The 22,961-nt window shown below is 28.3% G+C and overlaps 2 protein-coding genes across 2 annotated transcripts; both read left to right on the top strand.

Annotated features, from left to right (window-relative positions):
- LOC100209744 (cap-specific mRNA (nucleoside-2'-O-)-methyltransferase 1) lies at positions 1–3,457 on the top strand. The gene has a single exon (XM_065793610.1). The coding sequence runs from the start codon at positions 1,024–1,026 to the stop codon at positions 3,388–3,390; it is 2,367 nt and encodes a 788-aa protein (XP_065649682.1). The 5' UTR covers positions 1–1,023; the 3' UTR covers positions 3,391–3,457.
- A 3,766-nt stretch (positions 3,458–7,223) lies between these two features.
- On the top strand, positions 7,224–18,290 carry LOC100206074 (PACRG-like protein). The gene is made up of 7 exons (XM_065793609.1): positions 7,224–7,475; positions 7,579–7,643; positions 7,718–7,808; positions 9,658–9,792; positions 15,435–15,536; positions 15,627–15,707; positions 18,101–18,290. Exons 1-7 carry the CDS (start codon positions 7,347–7,349, stop codon positions 18,152–18,154), a joined length of 657 nt encoding a protein of 218 aa, XP_065649681.1. The 5' UTR covers positions 7,224–7,346; the 3' UTR covers positions 18,155–18,290.
- The last annotated feature ends 4,671 nt before the right edge of the window (positions 18,291–22,961 follow it).

Raw genomic sequence — 22,961 nt, 5'->3', positions numbered from 1 at the left:
TCCCGTTTCTAATGAATTATTGAAACAATTAAATAAGGATTTACTTATGTTATCTGCACATTTTTAAGGAATATATGGATGTATTTTATCTATACCTGGAAAGAATTAATATTATTTTATTACCTGGAAAGAATGTCTCTTTTCTTGAAAATTATTATACTTGAAGTATAATAATTTGTTCAAAATGTTACTAAAATTAAAGCAGAGAGCAGTTATAACAGTATTAAAACAAGGATATTGACATGCATAATTACAAACATAAAAAAACATGTGATAGGTGATCCCCTTTAGCTGCCCATATGTTGACATTGTTTTGGACCTAATTTTTTATTGTTTACAAGTTACTAGTAACTACATTTTTCATGTCAATTTTTCTGACTTGCTTTGAAAGAATTTTTATTTGAATTTTGAATACAATTTGATGTTCTTTTTCAAATCATAACTTAATATTATTTTTATAACTTGTGATTAGGAGTCATTATCACGAGTATGTGTTCATTATATAACATCTTCACTGCATGTTGCATTTATTATATGCCATCTTCAATGTATGTCATTTTTTTTTCTCTTGTTATGTGTTGTCATTCATTGTATGTCACATTCATTCAAAGTTTAGGTCACATATTTAAAACAGTTAATAAGGGTTCATATCTTTAAACTAACAAACTAGGGTGCATATCTTTAAACAAATAATCTAGGATGCGTATCTTTTAAAGGATTTAACAGAACTGCCAATTTCATAATTTGCTTATCTTAGTTTATATTGTTACAGGATAGATTCAATTATTTGTCTGTTTTATTGTATCAATGTATTACATTTTTATTGTGTCATCTTGGTTTATTATGATTTTCATGTTTTGTATTAGTTGTTTTTCATTTTTGATGTATTTTATTTTCATTGTGTTTAATTTTTGGTGTGTGTTATCTATTATTTAACTATGTTAATTATTTATTTAATTTTTTTGTTGACATTGTATTTATAATATTTATACCTTGATATTTATTTTCCTACATAATATATCCATGACAATTTCATATTTAAGGTACTCATTATTTACAAAAATGGAACGCAAACGAAAACATTCATTTGATAATGAACCAAGTGAAAAGAAATTTAAAGAAGATGATCACCCTGATAATTTTGGTTCAAGTTACAGTTCAGCTGCACAACGAATGATGTCAAAAATGGGTTATGCAAAAGGGAAAGGTTTAGGTAAAAATGAAACTGGGCGTGTGAATATAATAGAGGCATCAAATCAACGAGGCAGAAGAGGACTTGGTCTTAAACTGGATGGTCTTGATGCAAAGCCAGATGCTTCGTGGGAAGTTGAAGAAGAAATAATGGTTCGTCAAGAACCAGACTGGGTTCCAAAAAGTGAGTTAGACATGCCAAATGCTTCTGAAATGAGAAATTGGATGATTGAGGCTGATAGAAAAGAATTTATCACAGATGAGTATGAGTTTTGTGAGCCAGATATTTTAGATGGTATTATTAAAAACAAAAATGTGTTTGATAAATTAGGCCAAAAAGAATTTCTTCATGCCCGTACAAGAGCTAATCCATATGAAACTATTAGAGGTGCTATCTTCCAAAATCGTGCAGCTATGAAAATGGCAGAAATTGATGCTTCATTTAATTATATGTTTACTAACCACATTGAGAGAGACTTAAATAATCCCTTAGACCTGCTTTACTTTGCTGATATTTGTGCCGGCCCTGGAGGTTTTTCAGAATATGTTTTTTGGAGATCAAAATGGAGGGCAAAAGGTTTCGGGATGACCATTAAAGCTGAGTGGGCTAATGATTTTAATCTTGCTGATTACATTGCAGGAACACCAGAATCGTTTGATTGTTTTTACGGAGAAGGAGGCTATAATGGTGATGGAGATATATTTAAGAAAGAAAATCTTATTGCTTTTAGAAAATATGTTCTGGAAAACTCAGATAATAAAGGTTTACATTTTGTTATGGCTGATGGAGGTTTTTCTGTTGAAGGTCAGGAGAATATTCAGGAGATATTATCGAAACAGCTTTATTTATGTCAGTTTCTTTGTGCTTTATCAGTTTTAAGAAAAGGTGGTCATTTTATATGCAAGGTCTTTGACTTGTTTACTCCATTTAGTATTGGTCTTGTTTATTTAATGTATCGAGCTTTTGATCAGATTTGTATTTTTAAACCTGTTACTAGTCGTCCTGCTAATTCAGAACGTTATTTAATTTGTAAAGATTTACGTGAAAACTCTGGTGCAATACATGATTACATGTTTAATATTAACAACCAAATTAACAATTTGAAAAGAACTAAAAGAGACATACAGGAAATTGTCCCATTATCTATAATTAAAGAAAGTAAAGAATTTTTTCATTACATGTTTACTTCTAACAATTCCATTGGTGCAAGACAGATTTTAGGGCTTCAAAAGGTTGCAAGATTTGTTCAAAATACAAATTTAACTGGACCTGATCATGCAGTAGTTCGAAAACAATGTTTAGAAGCATGGAAAATTCCTCTAATAGCTCGGTCTAGCCCCCCTAAAAATGATCCAGATGTTCAGTTTGAAAAACTTATGAAGGATTCCTCAACTGAATGGATGAGTAAAAATAGTGAATTTTTTGATTTAAAAGCATTAAAAAGAATAAAAAGTGTTTATGACTACAAGTTCACAGTTTCAGGAGGAAAGCGTGTTTTTTTATTCAGTTTAGGTAGGCATAATATTTTTAAGTGGGATCCTGCTGAACATTCTTATCCTGATTGGAAAAGAGCTGATAAAATGAACTTAGAGCTGCCAAGGTTTACTTTGATTGATGTTGAATTACTTAATGAGTTTAAAGGCGATGGACGAGGCCAACGTAAAATGTTTGCAGTACATATACTTGATGCTGTTTATCTTGGAGATGAATACGTAGGAGATAAAGCTTTCAGCGATAGAATTAAATGTTGTGAATCATTTGTAAAAGCTCTTTCAAAACCATGTCGAAATGATATTGTTCCTATCCAAATAAAATCATATTATGCATTAACTGATTTGGAAAAAACCTTTAAAAGTATGGAAATCAGACACATGAAACCACATTTAATAAAAAGACTTACCTACAATGTTTCTTCTGAAAAGTATTTTGTTCCAACAGGGTTATATTTGGTTGAACGCTTGCAAGAGCCATGGCATTTGCAAAAAACTCGTTCTTCAAACAAATTTTATTTTTACAATGCTGAAACAAAAGAATCAGTTTTTGAAGGTACTAAAGACTCTATAGCTAATGTAAAGTATTGTATTTCTAGAAGAATGTTGTGGAAGTGGGATGAACACATGGGTTTAGATTTGCTTGCGACTAAAGGTGACGAAGTTTCTATTGCAGGTTTTTATGCTTTTATTAATGAAAAATCCTAACTATATTCAAATTTTTATTTAGTAATATGTAACTATATGTATTTATATTAAATGTATTATAGTTTTATTGTTGTTTTTTATTCTAGGGACTCTTTTTTTAAAATTTTTGTTTTTTAGTGCATATACAGTGTATTTTCACTTAACTATTGAGTTGTGTGTATATGTATGTATGTAGAATAAGTTTTCTTAAAGTACATTGAAAACCACCGAATGTTAAATATTTATTGTTAATCATAGAGGTTCTAAAACAACTCATAAGTTAAGCGGAAGTACTGTTTACCCCACAATCTAGTTAAAAATAAGATAAGTACGCAGAAAGTTGTCAAATTTGTTGTTTTGTCTACCTGCTTAAACTTGCAGGCCTCATAAAACTACAAAATTGCTGAAATGTAAATTAACAATGCCTCCTAACTAATTATTATATATAATGAACACACATAAATACACTTAAGTTTAAAGGAAATACATAGCAAAAAAAAATTTGTAAAATTTTTTAATAAAAGTCTAAAAAAATTTATTTTTCATATATAAGTAATTAAAAAAAGTTAACAAATGCATATCTATATATGAGTTCCTGAGATGCATAGTGGTATAAGTCACTCATATCTAGTTTTGAGAAGTCTGACTAATATCACTATGGCTGTGAAAAAAACAGCTGTTTAGTGAGGAGCATAACAAAAAACAGTTCCAGCATCATTATCGATATCATTAGACTTATACCACTCTGCAATGTAATAGAATAAACAAAATGCTAAACATTGGTGGCAATAACTCAAAATATTGAAAAAAGTGACTTTTAACACTATGCATCTCATGGGCTCATATATCTAAATATACATTAGCTAACTTTTTTTGATTACTTTTTTACATACAGATTTTTTTTAAAAGTAGGAAAAAATGATTTCTGCACACACATATGTGTGTGTGTATATATATACATATAGTATATATATACACACACATGTGTGTGTATATATACACACAGGCCTCGGCGGGAAGTAAGAGTTTAGCTCTCGCACTTGCCCACACTCCCCTAAAATTTAATTTTTCTCTCAAAAGTTTAATTATCATTGTAACTAAAATGAAAAAATGAAAGTCAAAAAAATTTAATTCATTGGATAATAAACAGGCACGGTTTTTGCAAAAAAAAAAATTTACTTCTAGAGTTTTTTCACAGCGCAAAAATGACGCTTGTTATGTCTATATTATTGTAACAATAATGTTACAAACATGCTTATTACAAGTATAAAACCAAATTTTGTATTTAATAAGCAATTTTTATATAAATCAACAGATAGCTTGTGCAAAAATCAAAAGCTCTCATAAAAAGCAGTTTAAAGGAGAAGCTCGCATGGCTCACCATGTTCGTTTTAGGAGAGTTTCTCTCTGCTCTCGCGCTCATTCACTTCCTACTTAGCCTAAAGAAAAATTTTTGTTGTGTAGAAATAAAGAACTGAAAAAAAATAGTAGCCTGTTTAAATCTTTTTTCAAATTTTTTGCAAACGCTTTCAAACAAGCAAATTTAAAATTTTTAACACCTGAATTCGATATTGGTTTGTCCAACTCCCTCTTACCCCCTCCCCCGCATCTCTTATCGCCGCCAAAAAAAAGGAAGTTAAAATTATTTTTTTATTTGAAAACACTATTGTATGCTTCGCCCTTGTAGTATATTGTTACATTGTAGTATATATTTGCATTGTAGTATATTGTTACATTGTAGTATTTGATTGTGATTTTTAATTAAAACTTTAAAAGTAGGATTAATATCCGGTACAAATAAAATTAAAATAAAATAAAATATAAATTAAATTACTAAATTATTTATTTAAATAAATTATTATTTAATTCATGTAAACAGAATTAAATTTTATTAAAGTTATTTTAGAAATAATTTCCTTTTATAAAATGTTTATACCTTAGTATAATGTACATTGTTTATTAACATAATTTTAAGTTCATTACAACATACTTGTAAATAATGGTTCTAAATTTCATTTTATTAAGTCTTACTATGCAAACAGCTTCTTTTTTTTCAATAAATTATTGAAATAATATATTTTATATAATAAATTTTTTTGTTTTTTATCGTGCTTTATTTGTTTTAATAATTGTTAATTTTTTAGATAGGGGCTGTCCATTAATTACGTCAATAAAATAGGGGGGAAGGGGGTCCTTTTCTTTTGACAGTTTTTGACAAGGAGGAGGGGAGATGTCAAGACAAGTTGACGTCAACTATGTTACTTTTTAAATAAATTTAATTACTTAAAAAAAAGGAAAATTAGGCAGCTTTTGCAGTCCTGTGTTACACAATCACTTAACCTTCAGTATTTTAATAAAGCTATTTTCATTCCTACCTTTTAAAAATGGTGTTGTACTTTATAAATATCCAAATCACACAGAACTAAATAAGCACACACAAAATGTTTACTCGCAACACTATTATTTTTTCAAAGTTGTTGTTGGTTAGTGTGCTGTGCAAACTAAAAAGATTTGTACATGGTCTACATTATATTATTTAAATATTTATAACAGGGATCCATAACCTGTGGTTAAATTGGATTAGACCTGAAGTTGAAGTGGGAAGAAATGGTACCTTAACGGATTGTGCACTGTACATAAATTGTGATAAATATTCAAAACTCTCAATATATGATTCATTTAATATATAAAGCAAAACGAGAAAAGCTATAAAAAATAAGTTAAAAATAATAGTAGTAATAGTTTATTTTTCTTAAAGGTAATTTAAAGACTATTTAACAATTTTCTGAAAAAAATAAATTTAAGTAAACGGAAAATAAATCAAGGATAAGGGAAAGCAGAAAAAAAAAATTTTAATAAAGAAAATTTATTATTAAGGGAAGGGGGGTAGGGGTATTGAGTGTTGACGTAATTTTATAGAGAGGGTCTCTGGAAGTTTGAAAAGTTGTTAACAAAGGAGAGGGGGGGAAGTGGGAAGTTGTTAACAAAGGAGAGGGGGAAGTGAAAGTTGCCAAAACAAATCTTGACATGATTAATGACAGCCCCATAGTAATAAATTAATATTCAAACAAAATAAAACTAATTTATCCTTGATTTCAAATTAAAACTATAATTGTTATACCTCTCATCAATCATTATATCTCTTATAAACCAATATACCTCTCATAAACCATTATATCTCTCATATACCTTTTCCTTCGTCATAAATCATTTTACCTATTATAAACCATTATATCTTTTATAAACCTTTACTCCTCTCATAAATCATTATATATTCATATAATGCATACATTATATATTCATATATATATATACAATATATATATATATATATATATATATATATATATATATATATATATATATATATATATATATATATATATATATATATATATACATATATACAACCTTCGGAATTAGGGTCAGCATTCGGCAATGCCAACCTAACTGTCAACCTTAAAGTGTTTGAGGTCAGTAAAAAATTGCCAACCTTGTTTGTATGTTTTATGGTAACCCCTTTATTTCAAATTTTAATATTTGCTGACCTGATTTCAAATTTTTTTAAATCTATTGACCTGATGCCGACCTGTAATAGTTTGAGAGTCAATAAATTACCGACCTCATTTTTCCCTAAATCCACGGGTTGTATATATATACACAATATTCTTCCATGGTTAAACATTTAAAAAGCTTATGATGATGACTCATTTTATTTATAACTGTTTTTTAATATTTTAATTGAAACTTTTATACTTTGAATTTTTATTTTATTTTAAATTTTATTTAAAATAAAAATCATTATTGGAAAATTTAGGTTTTTTTTATCTACAAAATATAAATAGTTGGTATTATCATTTTAAATACATTTTTAATTAATTTATAACCATGCAATTAAAATGTAATTTTATGCTTGCTATTTTAAATTGAGAAAAAACTTTTAATAATTTTGGAGTTGTATACATACAAAAATTTTTATGGCATCAAATATTGTGGTTGCGTCCCCTAAAAGAATAAAAAGTTCTACAGTAAAAGAGCAAACACCAGCAAAGTGTGATCAGTCATTCAAAGTTTCTGATCGATTAAATCCAAAAACAGTTGACCCTGTAAGAATATTTTTGATATATAAATTTATATATTATAATTTTTGGAGAAGATCAAGCACCATATTGCACTCCATATTGCACACCATTTTATACAACTTTTCAGTTTAACAAAAAAGAAATCAATTCAATATTTATGTCAGCTTATGCTAGAGGCGCTATCCCTTGCCGGTAAAAGTGTTTGTTTTTTGATTAAACATTTTTAGTTTAATATTGCGATTATATTTATAATTTTTTTTTTTTAGTTTAGTTCATGGTTCAGTTAAACACTCATTGCAATGGACAAAACCTCCTGAATCATTAGAGTTTGATCCTTTATTGCTTACGTTTGCAGAGGTTTTAAAATTTTTTTTTAGATTTTTTGATGTTTAAATTTTTAATGTTTTCAAAAAAGTTATTTCTTTGATCAAAACAAAAATAGTAATATGAATTAGGTTGCTCTTCAGAATTTTTGAAAATAGGGATAACAAATGCTCCTTTCCAGCACTGGAAAACAAGAATCTGATAAGCACTTGTTAAATAGTTTTGAAAGTATAGACGACAGCTCTGGAGAAAACTTCTGTGAGACTATTATAGGTATGTTATTTAGAGCACAAGCTGTAGAAAACAGAGAGGGCTTAGTGATTTTTATCAGAAATAACATCAAAAAAAGTGCAGTCTTGAGATGAAAGAGAGCAATATAGAACAAAGAGAAAGGCAATAGAGTGAAGTGATGCTAAACAAAAGCACATAAAAGAATAGTCTGTGGATTCAAACCTAGTTTCACAACAAATGGTTAAATTCTTACGGATGTAGATGCCCAGGCTATTGGAGTCTTTATGAATTAAAGGAAGATAACCATCAACACTAAGATCACTAAATGAGACAGCTGAACTCAAATTAGTCTCACAAAGAGCAAGTAGGTCTGGTGAACTTTGCAAGAGATAAGACTCAAAAGAAGAAAAGTTACTTCGAAGACCACGAATATTAGTTAATGATAGATTTAACTTGGTGATGACGATGGTTTTTTGTGTTTTATAGTTATTAATACTTAAGTCATTTTTTAATTTGTCAAAGAACTTGACTCAAAGCACAGATAGTACTTAGTGTACTATTTAATTACAAGCAATTACTATTTAAGTACAAGCAATTGTCTTATTACTATTAATAAATCCAAAACTGTAACAAAGGGCTCCAAATGTGGCCTCGACAATGCACACCAAAGGTACGAACAAGGACACCATCTATGCATAACATGGCACAGTTAGTACTCTGATATTTATCAGCTGTTGATTGAATCAGGCCTCTCTGAGAGCCGCCACAGAGTTCGGGAAACTTGACTACCAGCTGGCCTCAAAACCATAAAACTGAGTTTTATAGCTGTACCCTCATTAGGAGATGATAGAATGAGTTGCCTAGTCATAAAAGAAGAGACACAAACAAAACGCATGTATTGAGTCAAGAAGATCCAGCATTCAACATCCTAAACTGGAAACAATGTATTATAAATACATCTATGCTAGCCTAATAGATGAAGAAGGGGTGAGAGGCTACTCAGCAGATATAATCTGTTTACCCCTTAAGTCTTTGCCTAATAGGCCTTCTACAAGACAGTAGCCAGATGCATTTTAATATCTGCCCAAGAGAGGTATTTTTATTGAGATGCATTCTCTACTCTTTACTCAACCCAGAGTCCCAAGGCTGGGGGTGCTTTTAGTTGGATTTGGCTTCTCCTAGCTTTTGCCTAAAAAAGCATATCCTACAAGGCAGCAGGACATGAAGCATGTTGTACTGGGTTACCTGTTACCAGTAGCAGGATAACTTGACCTGACTCCTAATATTACAAAATATAACTAATAAGTGGTGTCTGTTAGCAAAATATTTTGTCCAATAATGTTGATTTGTTGATTGTCAAAATTTTTTTTTTTTTATACAAGCATATTTATAATAATGACTTAAACAAGAGTACTAAAATAATATTAGTTTATACTTTAATTCTTTAGAGTGTTAGTTTTATATCTATATTTTATTATTTTTATATAGATTATTTTCATATATTATTATTATTATTATTACTATTATTGTTATTATTATTGTTATTAATATTGTTATTACTACTATTATTGTATATAAATAACATTAAAATTAAATTACATTTTTAAAACTATATATTTTTGTGATATAAAATCAAATTTTTCATTTGCAGGGTTTAAAGGAAACTTTACATCCTTATTCTTTTTTGGCCTATGAAGGTTTTATGCAGTTGTTAATGGTAAAAAATGCAAATATTCAACTTGTGCCTCTACTACCAAAACTTACATCACCTTTTAAAAATGCTTTAGTAAGTAATATAAAGTTTAGAATAGTTAAATAATGTACTTTTAGATTTTGAAATAAGTGTTATATTTGCGTTATATAAAAGTTATATTTTTGATTTTGTACTTTGAGGACAATCAATTTGTTTTAAAGTTAATATTGGTTTGGCATTATTGACTTTCTATCTTTTTTAATTCACTGATATGAAATATTTTTAATAGAATGTTGAATAGCCAATCCCTTAATTTTTTTTCGACAACCAAATTTTATGCGAAGTGGCTAATGAGTGGCATAGAGGTCATATTTATATGAAAATTTTTTTTATTTTTCATTTTTTCTTGTTAGAAGTATTTGTGGAGACAAAATTACAAACCCGATTTAATACTTTTTAGACCTCCTTTTGGGTTGAATACTGAACTTTTACCATTTCTATAAAGTAATCTTTGTCAAAAGATGCTAATGTCTGCACCATGGTAAATGAATCCTAACACCTCATATTGTTTTACTATGATTAGAACTTTACCTCTGCAGCAGGCTCAAATTCGATATACATCTGCCAATAGTCTTGTTGATCTTAAAAGTGTAAAACTAGAAATAATGCAGTGTAGATAAAATAAGGTTTAAAATGACATTGCTAAAAAATTATTACATTTAATTTTGAAGATAAAATCAAAGTGGTATTTCTATCGATTTCATTTTTATTATATTTCTACTGATTAAAAAAAAAGTATTTTCTTTGTATTTTACATCTGACTTTAAACCATTTTGCAAATTGTTGTTTTTAAACAATTTGTTACTTTTATGACATATTATTCTTAAATAATTAGATTAAAATATAAAAACTTATGAAACTAAGTTTTACTTTAAAGGTTGCAGAATCAAAAAAGTCCCAGGTCAAAAACCACGATGCCCAGGTGAGAGGAATGTCAGCCATTCTATTGATCTCTATTGATCATTCTATTGATCTATGTGTATTTTATCACTCAGAATAAGAACTTGCCTGATTTTGGAGAGATGTAACTTGAATTTCATGTAGCAAAATTTCTTTGCCAAAAACCTGAAAAATTTCCATATTTGTTAGTTTTTACCTAATGGTCTGTTTTTTTTCACAAGTTCACATTCTCTGCAATTTCTGCATAATCTCTCATCAATAATCTCTGCATTTCTTAAAAGTCTAATGTAAATAATTTTAAAATAAGAAACTTATATATTTGTTTTTGCATAAAGGTATTTAAAGTGAAAAGTTTTATCTTTACCTTACTATTTCTTAACCTTTTATGGTCTATCTGGTTCCTGTCCATTGAGCCTGTGCTTCTTTAACCAGATGCTCTTAACATTCTGGTGATTAAAATGCAACAGCATTGTCTCATTGTTTGCATCAACACCATCCTAGCTTTAATTCAGTGATTTAAATAGTTGATTCTCCAGCTTAACAGTTTTATTTACGGCCACAACTATAGATGACTTTCCGTGCAACGTCATAGTGAAATATTTTGTATTGTAAAATTGCTAATTGTAACCATAAGTATTGACAAATCAAAAGAAATGTTAGGAAAGTTTATAGCATGTTCAAATGACCGAGTTTTGAAAAAATGTCATTACAACAAATCTAAATAATTAAAAAAAAAAAAAAGACAAATTAAAACAAAATTACCCTCCTTTAAATATATTTAAATTTTTAAATATATATAAGCTTCTCTATAAATTACTTTATAGAAAAGCAGATTGCCGGACATCCTGCGAAAGTCAGAGAATTAAATAAGTTTTGCAAAAGTCAAAGAATTTGATTGGCTTCATTGGAAAATCAAATAATTTTTATAAGAGTCAGGGAAAATTCATGGAGAATAAACATAAAAATTTGCAGGCCACTTCGATAATATACATTTACATTAATTAACAACACCCATATTAAGACGAACAAATGCATGACTATATTACCCATAGTATTATTTAATAAATAATACTATGGGTAATCTTATATAAAATGAGTGATCCACACAGTCATATAAATAGTGAGAAACATTTTATTTTATCAAATTCCTTTATTCAAATGCATAGGAACACAAGAAAGCTGTCTAGATTACTTTGACTCCAGATAATTATACTCTTATGTAAAAGCTATGATTTTTAATATTGCACAGATAGAATCTTTAGTATTGAATCATCTATGTAGTGAATTAATAGTAGTAAATTGAAATTTAAGCTGTTATAGAAGACTTTATTCAGCAAATTATTAAATATGGTAGATACAGTCAAAATATTTTACATAAAAGAAATGCAATAGTTATCAAATACCAGTAGTAAGCAATAGGAATCAGCACACTCTGTCAGCAAGTATATAGTCACTAGTTTTAAGCTTTTGATAAAAGTTTATTTTGATATAGTAATCTGTCTAATACACAACCACTCCAGCCAGCAGGTAATAAACTAATTGCCTCAGCAAACTAATTGTGGTTTTTTATTATATACCAGTTATAAATTTAATGGTATCAATATGTTTGTAAGTGAACCAAGTTTGCTATTGTAAGGTCAATTTTTTTCTTGCAATAAAAACTTCAGTACAATCAATAATACAAACAGTCTTTAAACTTTTTTTCAAAAACATTTTTATAGGTTATTTTTTATTGCTCAACAATTTGACCAAAAATCAGATTAGCAACTCTAGCAGAAAAATATTAAGATATTATACTATTGCAGGGCTACTGCAGAAAAGCATTATCTTGATGGACTTCGTTTTAGCTTTATAAGCACAATATTAAGATGGTCCTCCAACAACAATCGCAAGTGAACTAAGTTTTAATCCTTTTGAACCAGGACATTAACATTATTTAAGATAAGATTTAAAAAAGTTCTTTTGTTCGCCTAATGTTTGATTTTAGTACGAAATACATTAACTTTGTTCAAGTAAAGCTTATATTTTCAAGTTCAATAGTTCAATTAAGTTTTGTGCTGCATTAATTGAAAGTAAAAAGTTTTAGCGCTTTATAAATATTGTGTTGATAATATTCAGAAATATTATCAACACTTACTTTTAGGTGGTTTGGTGTCATAATGTATTTTCTCAGTATAGTTGTTTAAATCTATATCACAGATGATAGTATTGATAGCCAAATGAATGTCGTTTTTTACATAAAGCTTCATAGGACACTTTTCTCTTTTCTTTTTAGATTGAACTAGAAATTGGAGTTATGAAATAAGATGGATTAGGCTAATCCATTAGCTTTAATCCAGTTTCTATGTCTTATACTTTTAATATTGATTTTCCAAAAGAAACTCTATAAACTTTAATTCTACATTAGTTTTCACATCTTTTTGAGTAACTAGCTACACAACAACTGTTTTAATTCTTGTTAAAAAATAAAACAGTTGATAAATTTCCTTGCAGAACATACAAATATCACAATGTTTTTACTGGAAAATTTCTAATTATTTATTTTTTCTGCCTACAAGTATGTGCTTGCATCTTTTTTTGAAAACGAGAATGTAAACATTTGCAAGTTATCTATATGAAGCTCTTCGACATGATAGCAGGAGGTTAACAAGAATATTAGTTAGCCATTAAACTTAGTTAACCCTGCACAAATCCATTTTAAATAGCCAGGGATTTGAGGTGGGTGAACTGTATGAGATCAAAAGAATTTAACAACTTTTAAATTGCTGTGTATTGGGCCTCAAAGCTATCATGTTTGAAAATCACATTTTTTTAATTTCATAGAGAATTTGTGTTTTTTTTAAATACCACCAGACAACAAAAATAATAATAAGAAATTTCATTAAGAAAACAATACCTTGGGAACATTTTATGACACTCCATAATATACGGTTTTGATAGATTATGGTTGAGTGCTTAACAATATATTGCAGTATATATGTATGACATCCATTTATTTATTAAAATGATACAAGATAAAGGCAATTCAGTTATAAGATTGTTATCAATTAATGTCCTTTTTAAAAAACCTTATCAATATGTATCCTGTTTACAAAACAAGATTTAATGTTTTTAATACTAGTTTTATATTGCTTGCAAAGCCAGTAACAATGTTACAATATCACTTCTATTTAAGTTGTAGAGAAGTTCTTAGTTTACAATGGTCTGTTGACGTTTATCTTTTGTATTAGATACAAATAAAGATGCTATATTTACTAATACTATTTAAAATAAAAAAACTTTAAAAATAAAATTTTGATTTGGAATCTTTTTGTTATTTTCTTTACACTTTTTCAATGCCCTCAAAATGATTCTGAATTGGAACAACATTTTGCAGTTTAAGTACAAGAATTTTTCGCAATTCCATTATGCAACAATTTTATTTTTTAAATTCTGTCTGATTTTAGTAGTTTGAAACTTTAACTATAATGGATAAAATAAGAGATATCACAAGTAGTGATTGTTCTGAATACCGAGTATTCAGCTAGGCGCTCGACCAAAACATCAAATATTCTGCGACAGTTATTTTGAGGGTTCAGACCTGCTTTATTGAAGTGGATATGTTAACTATGCTGTAGTCATTTTTGTTTTATTATTCTGACTAGGTCGTGCCTCAGCACACAATATTTGTCGGCTGTTACCATTCAAAAAGATTACAAAAATAACCAACTCAGATGTATCTTCCATTTCTGAAGTAGTTTCAGAAGTTGCTATAGATAGATATAGAACAACAACAAACTTATTAAAAATGATATATTCGCAACAACTTAAACTTAAAGCATTGTTTTACTTTAATGGAAATGACAACTTTACGGTTGCTTTTTTTATTGATGCGTTTTCAAAATCTTATTTCCTTTGATTAGTCAAATCACAACAAACAAAACAAAAATCTTTCTCAGTGAAAGCTTAAGTCAGTGCAATGTAAAAGGCTGCTTGGCACTGATGAACTATCAACAGTGTCTAGTATCCATATCTGTGTCTATATCTAGTATGTATCTAGTATCTAGGATCTTTGATGATTCATCTTCATTTTATAAGAAAAAGAAATGTAAACAATCAAACCAATTTAACAGAAGTTATGCACACATATGAAGATGTGGAGAAGTCCAATAGCAAATGAAATTAGTTTTTACATAAAACTGTTTGCTTAAATTGGACAGCAAACCCTTACATGTGATGGTCAGCAAGAGCAAAACATTATCCTAACAGAAGTTACTAAAATGCTCTTATTATTTGATGGTGGCTGTGTGCTTAATGAAAGGTGTTTTTGAAAGTATGTATAATTTATTAGGAAAATGCAATTATTTGCTATCATTAAACGATGAAAATGTTTTTATCATAACTTGCCACCTATAGATTTTAGGTATCAAATATGCTAGTTTTTTGTTAAAATAATTAAATGTTATTCTTTTTTAAGCGTTTTTTTAAATTACATTCTAGTTTTCGGTATTTGATCGAATAGTTTGCTAAAAAAAGTAGCCGAATATCGAATAATGAATATTCGTGACATCTCTAGAATAAATTATGTTTGCACTTTAAATTAAAAGATAACTACTTGTAGAAGTTATTAAAATATTTAAGAAAGCTTTTAATTAAAGAATTAATTTGATTTTATGAGGAAAACATTTTTTTATCATAAGCACCTATTGGAAATTGAAGAAAAAAAATCATATATTTATTAGTCAGCTGTGTATTTGTTTGTCAGTTACATTTTTATAGAAACTATTTTGTTTTAGCTTGTAGATGCACGATTTAAACCCACTTTGGAAATAATTGTACAAGTTAGCAATTTAACTGGAACTTCTTTCAATCAGTCATTAAAAAATATTTTACCACAGGTATTGTCAAAGTTTTAACTTAACATTAATATAAAAAGTATAAAAACATTGATATAAAAAAGTATAATAATATTCTTTTATTGTTTTTAGATTTCAAGAAAAATCTCCATAAAATCATTAAAAGACACTATTGTTTTATCTCTGCAAAAAATCGAAACTAATGGTGGGCCAGTAAGTTAACTATTATTTTCTTCAAATAATTGTAATTTTAAAATACCTCCCTTTTTTTTATTCTAATGTTTATTTATTTATTGTAAATAAATATAATTTAATAAATGTGTAATATTTAAAGGTATGTAAAACTTATACCACTATTAATTAATTTAGTTTTTTAGTGATTTTTTTCTTTAGTTTTTACTGCCTGGTTTTTGCAACGTTTCTGCAACGAAAAAACAGTTTTTATTAAATATATCTTCAAATAGCATATTAAAAAATTACAAAAAAATATTTTCTATTTATATGTTAAAGTTTCTATTTAATTATTTCACTGAACTTTTTTATTATTATTTTTTTCTAAACGTATTGTTGGTTACTTGATTCGTTACCATATTTATTATTATAGTTTTTTCCTCTCTAACTTTCTATGCTTTTATGCTTATGAAAATGATTTGGGTTTTTTTCTTTTTTTCAAAATATTTTGCTTTATTAGGTCGAAATGGTTTGTTCTATTTAAATTTGTATTTTTTGTCAAATAGTAAAGAAAATTATTCGGTTGCTAATAATCAATTAAAAACAGTGCAAAGCAATTGAATAAAACTTTCTCTCGAATAAAAAAAATCTTTTTGTTTAATAACTATTATTTTCAGGTAATGACTTCTCAGAAGTCTCTTTAAGTTAACATGTTGATAGGACAATGAATTAGATATCTTTTTTTTTTTTGAATTAAGAATCAAACTAACATTTATTAAATTTGTGTGATTCACATTTCTGTTTCAAGTTCTGCTGAACTTAGAGAAGTTGAAGATTTAATCGGTTGTTTTATGGGTTGTATGTTTGTTAGCGATGATTTTTTGTTCGGTCTTTGTAACCTTTTTTTCTTTTTAACAGGTTTTATTTCTTCTCCTAAAAGTTCTTCCTCTATTTTCTTGTATATCCTTTTAAAAGATTCATTGATATTACGATTGAAATATACAATAGAAACAGGCTGCAGTAAACATGACATACATTTGAAGAAAGTTAGTACTTTCAACATTTTATAAGTTATTTCATTGAAATATATATCGTTAACCCCCCAATTCAATAATAAAATTATATAAACCGTATAAGGTAACCAGTTAAGCAACAATAAATGCGATAAAACAAATGTGCCCTTGTTGTTGCTAATGTCTATTTGTATATTTTCTTCTTCGGGTTTTTCTGCATTTATTGTTCTTTCATGTTTTCTTTTAATCTTATGTATCCAAAATTCAATACTAACAAGTAACAACATAGGTACAATCACAAAGCCATAAAGAAATGCTGAATATAAATCTTGACGATAATATTGGTACATATAACAAAGGTTCTGGTCTGCAGATCTTTGTAATAACATATAAGTAACCATGGAAACTATTCCTGCACAAACCCATATTAATATTACTGTTAATCTAAAGTTCATAAATTTTGTTTCTGATGATTTGTTATTGTACTGCTGTTTTGTACTAATGAGACATTCAGTAATTATTAGGATATTTGAAAATAGACACAATATTGTCCAAAATATATCAATCGTCAGCATCGGTAAGCACACGTTTTTTTTTAGCAACCATTCGTCACCTTTTCCGTAAAGAAATGTTATTCCACTTCCAATTATATTTATAACGCATAAATTGAAAAGAAGCTTTAGATGCGTTGTTTGACATTTTGTTTTGAAGTAAGATATGATGACAACGAAATTCATCAGGAGAGCCACTATGAATAGTAAAGTGAAAAAAGCGGCTTCAGCTACATGGTTCGTTTCTGATAATAAATTTACTTTAGAAGTTATGTTTTCGAGTGAGTTATTAAACTGCTCGCTCATAGCATTTGCTTAATCGTTCGTAACTCTCTCTTTTTTCTGAAGCTTTGTTTTTTTGTTTTTATATCAATTATTCACGTATCGTCGTGTAAATCATAAATCATTTATGCTCATCTCAATTGTATCAATAAAATATATATTAACTAATGACGATATCTATATACTGTTGAAAACCGATAGGTTTTATATTACAAAGACTGATTGAATATTATATTTAATACGAACTTTATTTGTAGGTTAAATATTTGCAGAACAAGTATTTAGCGTAAATGGATTAAACGCTTTGGATTTTGCGAATTTGGAATTAGTTGCATTTATTTATACAAATAAACAATGGCTAAAACAGACATTTTAACTGATGGTTATTTTTGCGTTTGCGATAAATATCCATCGGTTGGGCCACAGTGAGCTTGCAAATCTATCCAAAGAAAAAAATTTAAAATATATATATATAAAGATCATTATAGAAAGACTCAAGGGGCTTAAGTTACAAAACTGCTTGCTGTTTTTTAAAATTTTCAATTTTCAATGAGTTGGAATTTAACTGATGTTGTATATTTTTGTTTAGGAATGTTCTTCGATAATCAAATTGCGAATTCCGACGTACACGTCAGTACTGTAAACTTAGCACTTTTAATTAACACTTTTTGTTTATGTTATACGTTAAGCATTGATGGGAACACTAAGTTCATACTACAGCTTTTTTTCCAAATGCTTTAAAATGCTTTTTTCTTATTTCCAGAGAAACGCAATTAAAAAAAAATAGTAAAAACTTTGTAAAACATTTTTTTAAACTAATAATTTTTATTTCTTCATAATTCTGCAAATTAATTATTCAATAACGTATATAGGTATCTTAATTAGCTTATTTTGTAAAAAAAGTTAACTTGAATTTTTTTTTAGCTTAAGGTATTTTGAAAAAAAGCTGTAACAATGCTGAATTTTTTCTGCTGCTGTAAATATTAAAAATTCATCATAAATTAATATGTAATAATTACCTTAAGATCTCAAGCGGTCACAAAAAGTTTAGTATATCCGTATTTTATTTAAAATTTTTAAAAATGTAAATTGTTTATTAAAATACTCGTAAAAATCTATTTCGTTAAAATTAAAAATAAATTAAATAGGTAATTACAAATAATAATTTACGTATTTATAGTTTTTATATATGTGTATATATTTTCAAATAATTACATTTTATCATAGTTGTATTTAGAATGTTGTAACAGAAATTATTACTTTTTAAAAAATTTAATCGAATTTAAAATTTCATTTTAAAACATTTTTATTCGCGCCGTAAAAAATTGCAGTTTTTGAGCAAAAAATTCACGTGTTTTAACGATTATTTTACAAGCACAAGCCCAAACTACGTCTTACAGAGATTCCTTTGCGTACTAACGAATTTGGCTAAATAAATATCATTGACGCTATAGTGGAAGGCCAGATAAAATAATTTGATTAGGTGATTGTTGCGAAAAGTTGTCTACGTTGGTTTCAAAGGGTAAATTTTGTTTCTTTCTTCTCCGTTGTCATTTTGACGAATACTTTGCCCGGATGTCCAACATCAAAACAAAAATGTTGATATTTTTTGAACTTAACAGTGTTGAGAAAAGGACCGAAATGTTGCCTCCTTATCAATCAGCTGGGTCTAATTTACCCAATTTATCGCCGTCATTTACACAATTTATCGCCGTCATATTCTCCCTGTGACGACACAGCATAATATCTAAATGTTTTCTTGAGCATATCAAAACATCCATCTGCACAGTGTGCCCAGAATGTGGTTTTTTGGAAAAAATTTATAAATCCATTAATTGTTATTGAAATCTTGTGAAAATTTTAGTATATTATATTTTTTTTGGGCCGAAGAATTTTTCGTGTGTGCACTCACCCAGGCAACGGTGGGGAAAAGGAGGGGTGCCGAGAGTCATGTGTCTACTTTTTAAAATTTTTTAAATAAACTTTAAAATATAAATTAAAAAAATAATATTTTTAAAAAAAATTTTCCGCCACTGCCCCATATAACAAATAGCGCCGCAATGCCTGTGACCAGCAAGCTAATAGCTGGCTAGGTTGCTTTAGAGCCAACTTGATTCTGGGATGTGGTATAACTAATATATGGGTAAATGCTGGCTAATTTAATTTTTGGAAGAGGATATCATATTCTATCCAAAATGAAATATATTCGAGTTCATAACAATTTAACATTAAACACAATAATACACAGATATAAGTCTTATTGATTTTATATGGTCATAGACAACATTCTTGAATTATCTTTTTTTTTTTCTCACTAAGTATGTTGTTCACGTCTACTTTACACCCTCTTGTGGTTTGTCCAAATTTTCCACATGTTCCACATTGCAAAAGTCTTTTTTTACTGGCAATCATTGGATGTGTTCTTATTATCAGTCTGCAGTAAATGTCATGTTTATTTATTTGCAAAGACATCTGTCTTGCCTTACAACTTATTCTCATTTATAAGTCCTAATGTATTTATTCCAGCTTTCGCTTGACTGCTCAGAGTACTTGGCAATAGATGATCCACTTGTAATCATAAACAGTTTCCAGGCATGTGCGTACATTAGATGCAAGCTGGGGCTAAGCATAGCCCATGGAAATGTCTGTTTATGGAATATCATCAATCCATAACCAACTTTTAAAACTTTATCAGGATCAACTTTTTTGCTAACACCAACAAGCTGGTTAATGTTAAGGATCATATTGAACTTAGATATCTTGGTTTTCTGTTTTAAGAATTACAGAACAGATTAATTCTCTTCCTTATGGACTAAAAAAACGATCTGCAATTGGTCCATTGTTAGTGTTATCACCAATAGAAGTAGAAGAATCAAGGAGCATTCCTGTTTTCTCACGTACATTTTTAAAGACTTTTCTTTTTACTGTCTTCAGAGCATTTTTTTATCCTTAACAACTTCGCTACAAGTTAGCTTGTCATCACTGCTCAATTCTTTAGGTAGCAAAGTACGTTTAAATGCATCTATATCATTCTTTGTTGGCAACTTTAGTTTTGGAAGAAGCTTAAGTCTCAGCTTCTGGGGAAATATTTAAAATTGAAATGTACAATAATAAAAACCGTTAATTGCGATAGTATTTGATTACAGATTTTATATTATATTTTTATATTTACCTGATATTTATTTATAGATAGATCCAAGTTGTAGACTAAAGCAGTTGCTTCCTGTACTGATATTGTTGGGAGCTTTACTCCTTCCTCCTTCCCCCATCTTTTTTTCACGTTTTTGGACAACTTTTAAGTATTCTGACTTATCTACTCCCAGTTCGTTCGCATGTTTTTCTACGATGTCCACAAAATTATCCAGAATTTTGTTGAATGTGTGTTTTTCAGGTTGATCACTAAATTGAATGATAATTTATTATGAAAAGTAAAAAAATAGCTGCAGGGTGTCCCAAATAACATGATGCTTAAGAAATTCAAATAAATTTCAACAGTTAAATTTTTACGTTCGTCTTTTTGATTTCCGTCTTTGTGCTTGTGGAGCTCCCTATCATTCTATATCACCCCCGGATGATAATGATGCTGATGCAGGTAGATTTCCGGGTAGCTTATCCCGACTTCGTATCTCCAAGTTTCCGATTTGGCCACAAGTTTATTTTGTTTCAACTTATTAAATTTTTTTTACATGTCTTTTAATTTGCTTCAAAATTTTCTTGATGTTATCTTTTTCATCTTCTAAAGTTAGATTATATCTCACTTTGATTATTTTAAAATTAGCTTCGATTTTTCCAATGAACTTAATTTGATGTTGAAAGTTAGTAAAATTTCTTCTAACTCTCTTTTTTTTATCATTAACATTTTGTCACAAGTTATGAGTAAGGTATTCCTGAATCTTCCGTAAAAGTTGATTCTTATAATTACGCAACTTCGAATATCAACACATACGCTCAGTTAAAGTTTAAATTTAAATTATTCAATTTCTGGGGATAACCGGACTGTGGAATTTTTACACATAAAAATAGAAAGTCTGTATTGTATCAAACTTGAGTTTATTTGCGGCCTCCTGCAGCCATTTCTTTCCCGTCATTTTGTTTTTAGTCAAATAAATATATTTTCATATAATTTAGAACTTTTTTAGGTTCAAACAAAACTAGACAAAATAAATGTTTAAATTTCAATTTTTATTTTTATTTTAGTAATTAACAAACTAAATATCATTTACAGATCAGAATTAAAAAAAAATTAATTTCATGGAATTAATTTGATGTATAGCACTTCAAAGTTATTTTTAAAAAACAGTATTGGTACAGTTTTAAGATAAATATTTTGCGTCACTTTTTTCTTCAACTTCAAACAGCTCTAAAAACAAAATGGTTTGATAAATTTCAAAAAATTTTTTTGCACTTACCTACATATGTTCTAAACAATATAAATTTACTATTTAAAGTAAAAAAATAAAAAGTCAGAAAAATGAATTTTTCATATAAAAGCAAAGAAAATTAGGTATGACCTGGAATCATAAAATAGACTTATGGAAAATCGACTTGAGAAATCATAAAATGAACTTGTGAAGACCAATGCACACAATCTATTAACAATGCTATGACAAAACTATTCGTTTTTTCATTGAGCAATTGTCGTTGAATATCACTCTCCTCTTGTCCAAAACTTGTTTTAAAATTAATGTAAATAAGACACGACATTTGTTTATTTTCAGGTGATATAGGCTTCGTCAATTATGAAATAGAAGATCACTTGACAGTTGAACTGTTAAAAATGTAGTTCAATAACTTTGGGTGCCAACAGTGATCATTTGCGGGAAACTTGTCTAGCTAACTGTTTCTACAAGTTTGTTGTGATTGCTCCACAATCAATTTGTATAGTGACCACTCTTGGCAAACAATTGTGAGATGGTATTCTATTTTCCGCGAGCAATCACACTTTTTGTTTGCACCTCGATAAATCAAAATGTTATTTCGAAAATTTCAACATAAGTTCGTCATTGGTCAAACCTTTATGATGAACGATGTAAGTTTGATCCATATGTTTTTACGTGCCTAATACGCCTTAACACTTTAAATTTTGTCTCAATAGTTGACGTAAACTTTATATCGTTGCGTTTAAAATGAGGCGCTCGTCCAGGAAGCACTAACACATGGTCTTCTGCATAATTTGTGATGAATGCAACAGTGCGCTAAATGTCTTCAAAACTGATGGCTTTTTTCTGAAAATTGCGTTCTTTAGACTTTTTTTTTTGTACCAATCCATTTAACTTGTACCTTTTTTTAATATTAAAATTTGTATTTAGTATTAAAATTGTTTAAAAAAAGGAACGCGGATACTCGCAGAAGACCAATCAGGTCTTGTCGTCGAAAGTAAACCTCATAAAATTTAAACAGACATAAATACATAAAATATTAGCAAACTTTTACGCGTTTAAAAGTATAAA

The sequence above is a fragment of the Hydra vulgaris genome, chromosome 03, assembly GCF_038396675.1.
Source record: "Hydra vulgaris chromosome 03, alternate assembly HydraT2T_AEP".
In the NCBI taxonomy this organism is placed as follows: domain Eukaryota; kingdom Metazoa; phylum Cnidaria; class Hydrozoa; order Anthoathecata; family Hydridae; genus Hydra; species Hydra vulgaris.
The sequence above is the reverse complement of the archived record's forward strand: the minus strand, read 5'-3'. Positions and strand labels throughout refer to the sequence as shown.

Bases quoted from the DNA above. Each gene is read 5' to 3' on its own strand.
- LOC100206074 (XM_065793609.1), top strand. From the start codon at position 7,347: ATGGCATCAAATATTGTGGTTGCGTCCCCTAAAAGAATAAAAAGTTCT. The intron at 7,476-7,578 runs GTAAGAATATTT...ACAACTTTTCAG, and splicing joins ATCCAAAAACAGTTGACCCT to TTTAACAAAAAAGAAATCAA. The intron at 7,809-9,657 runs GTTTTAAAATTT...TTTCATTTGCAG, and splicing joins TATTGCTTACGTTTGCAGAG to GGTTTAAAGGAAACTTTACA.
- LOC100209744 (XM_065793610.1), top strand. From the start codon at position 1,024: ATGACAATTTCATATTTAAGGTACTCATTATTTACAAAAATGGAACGC.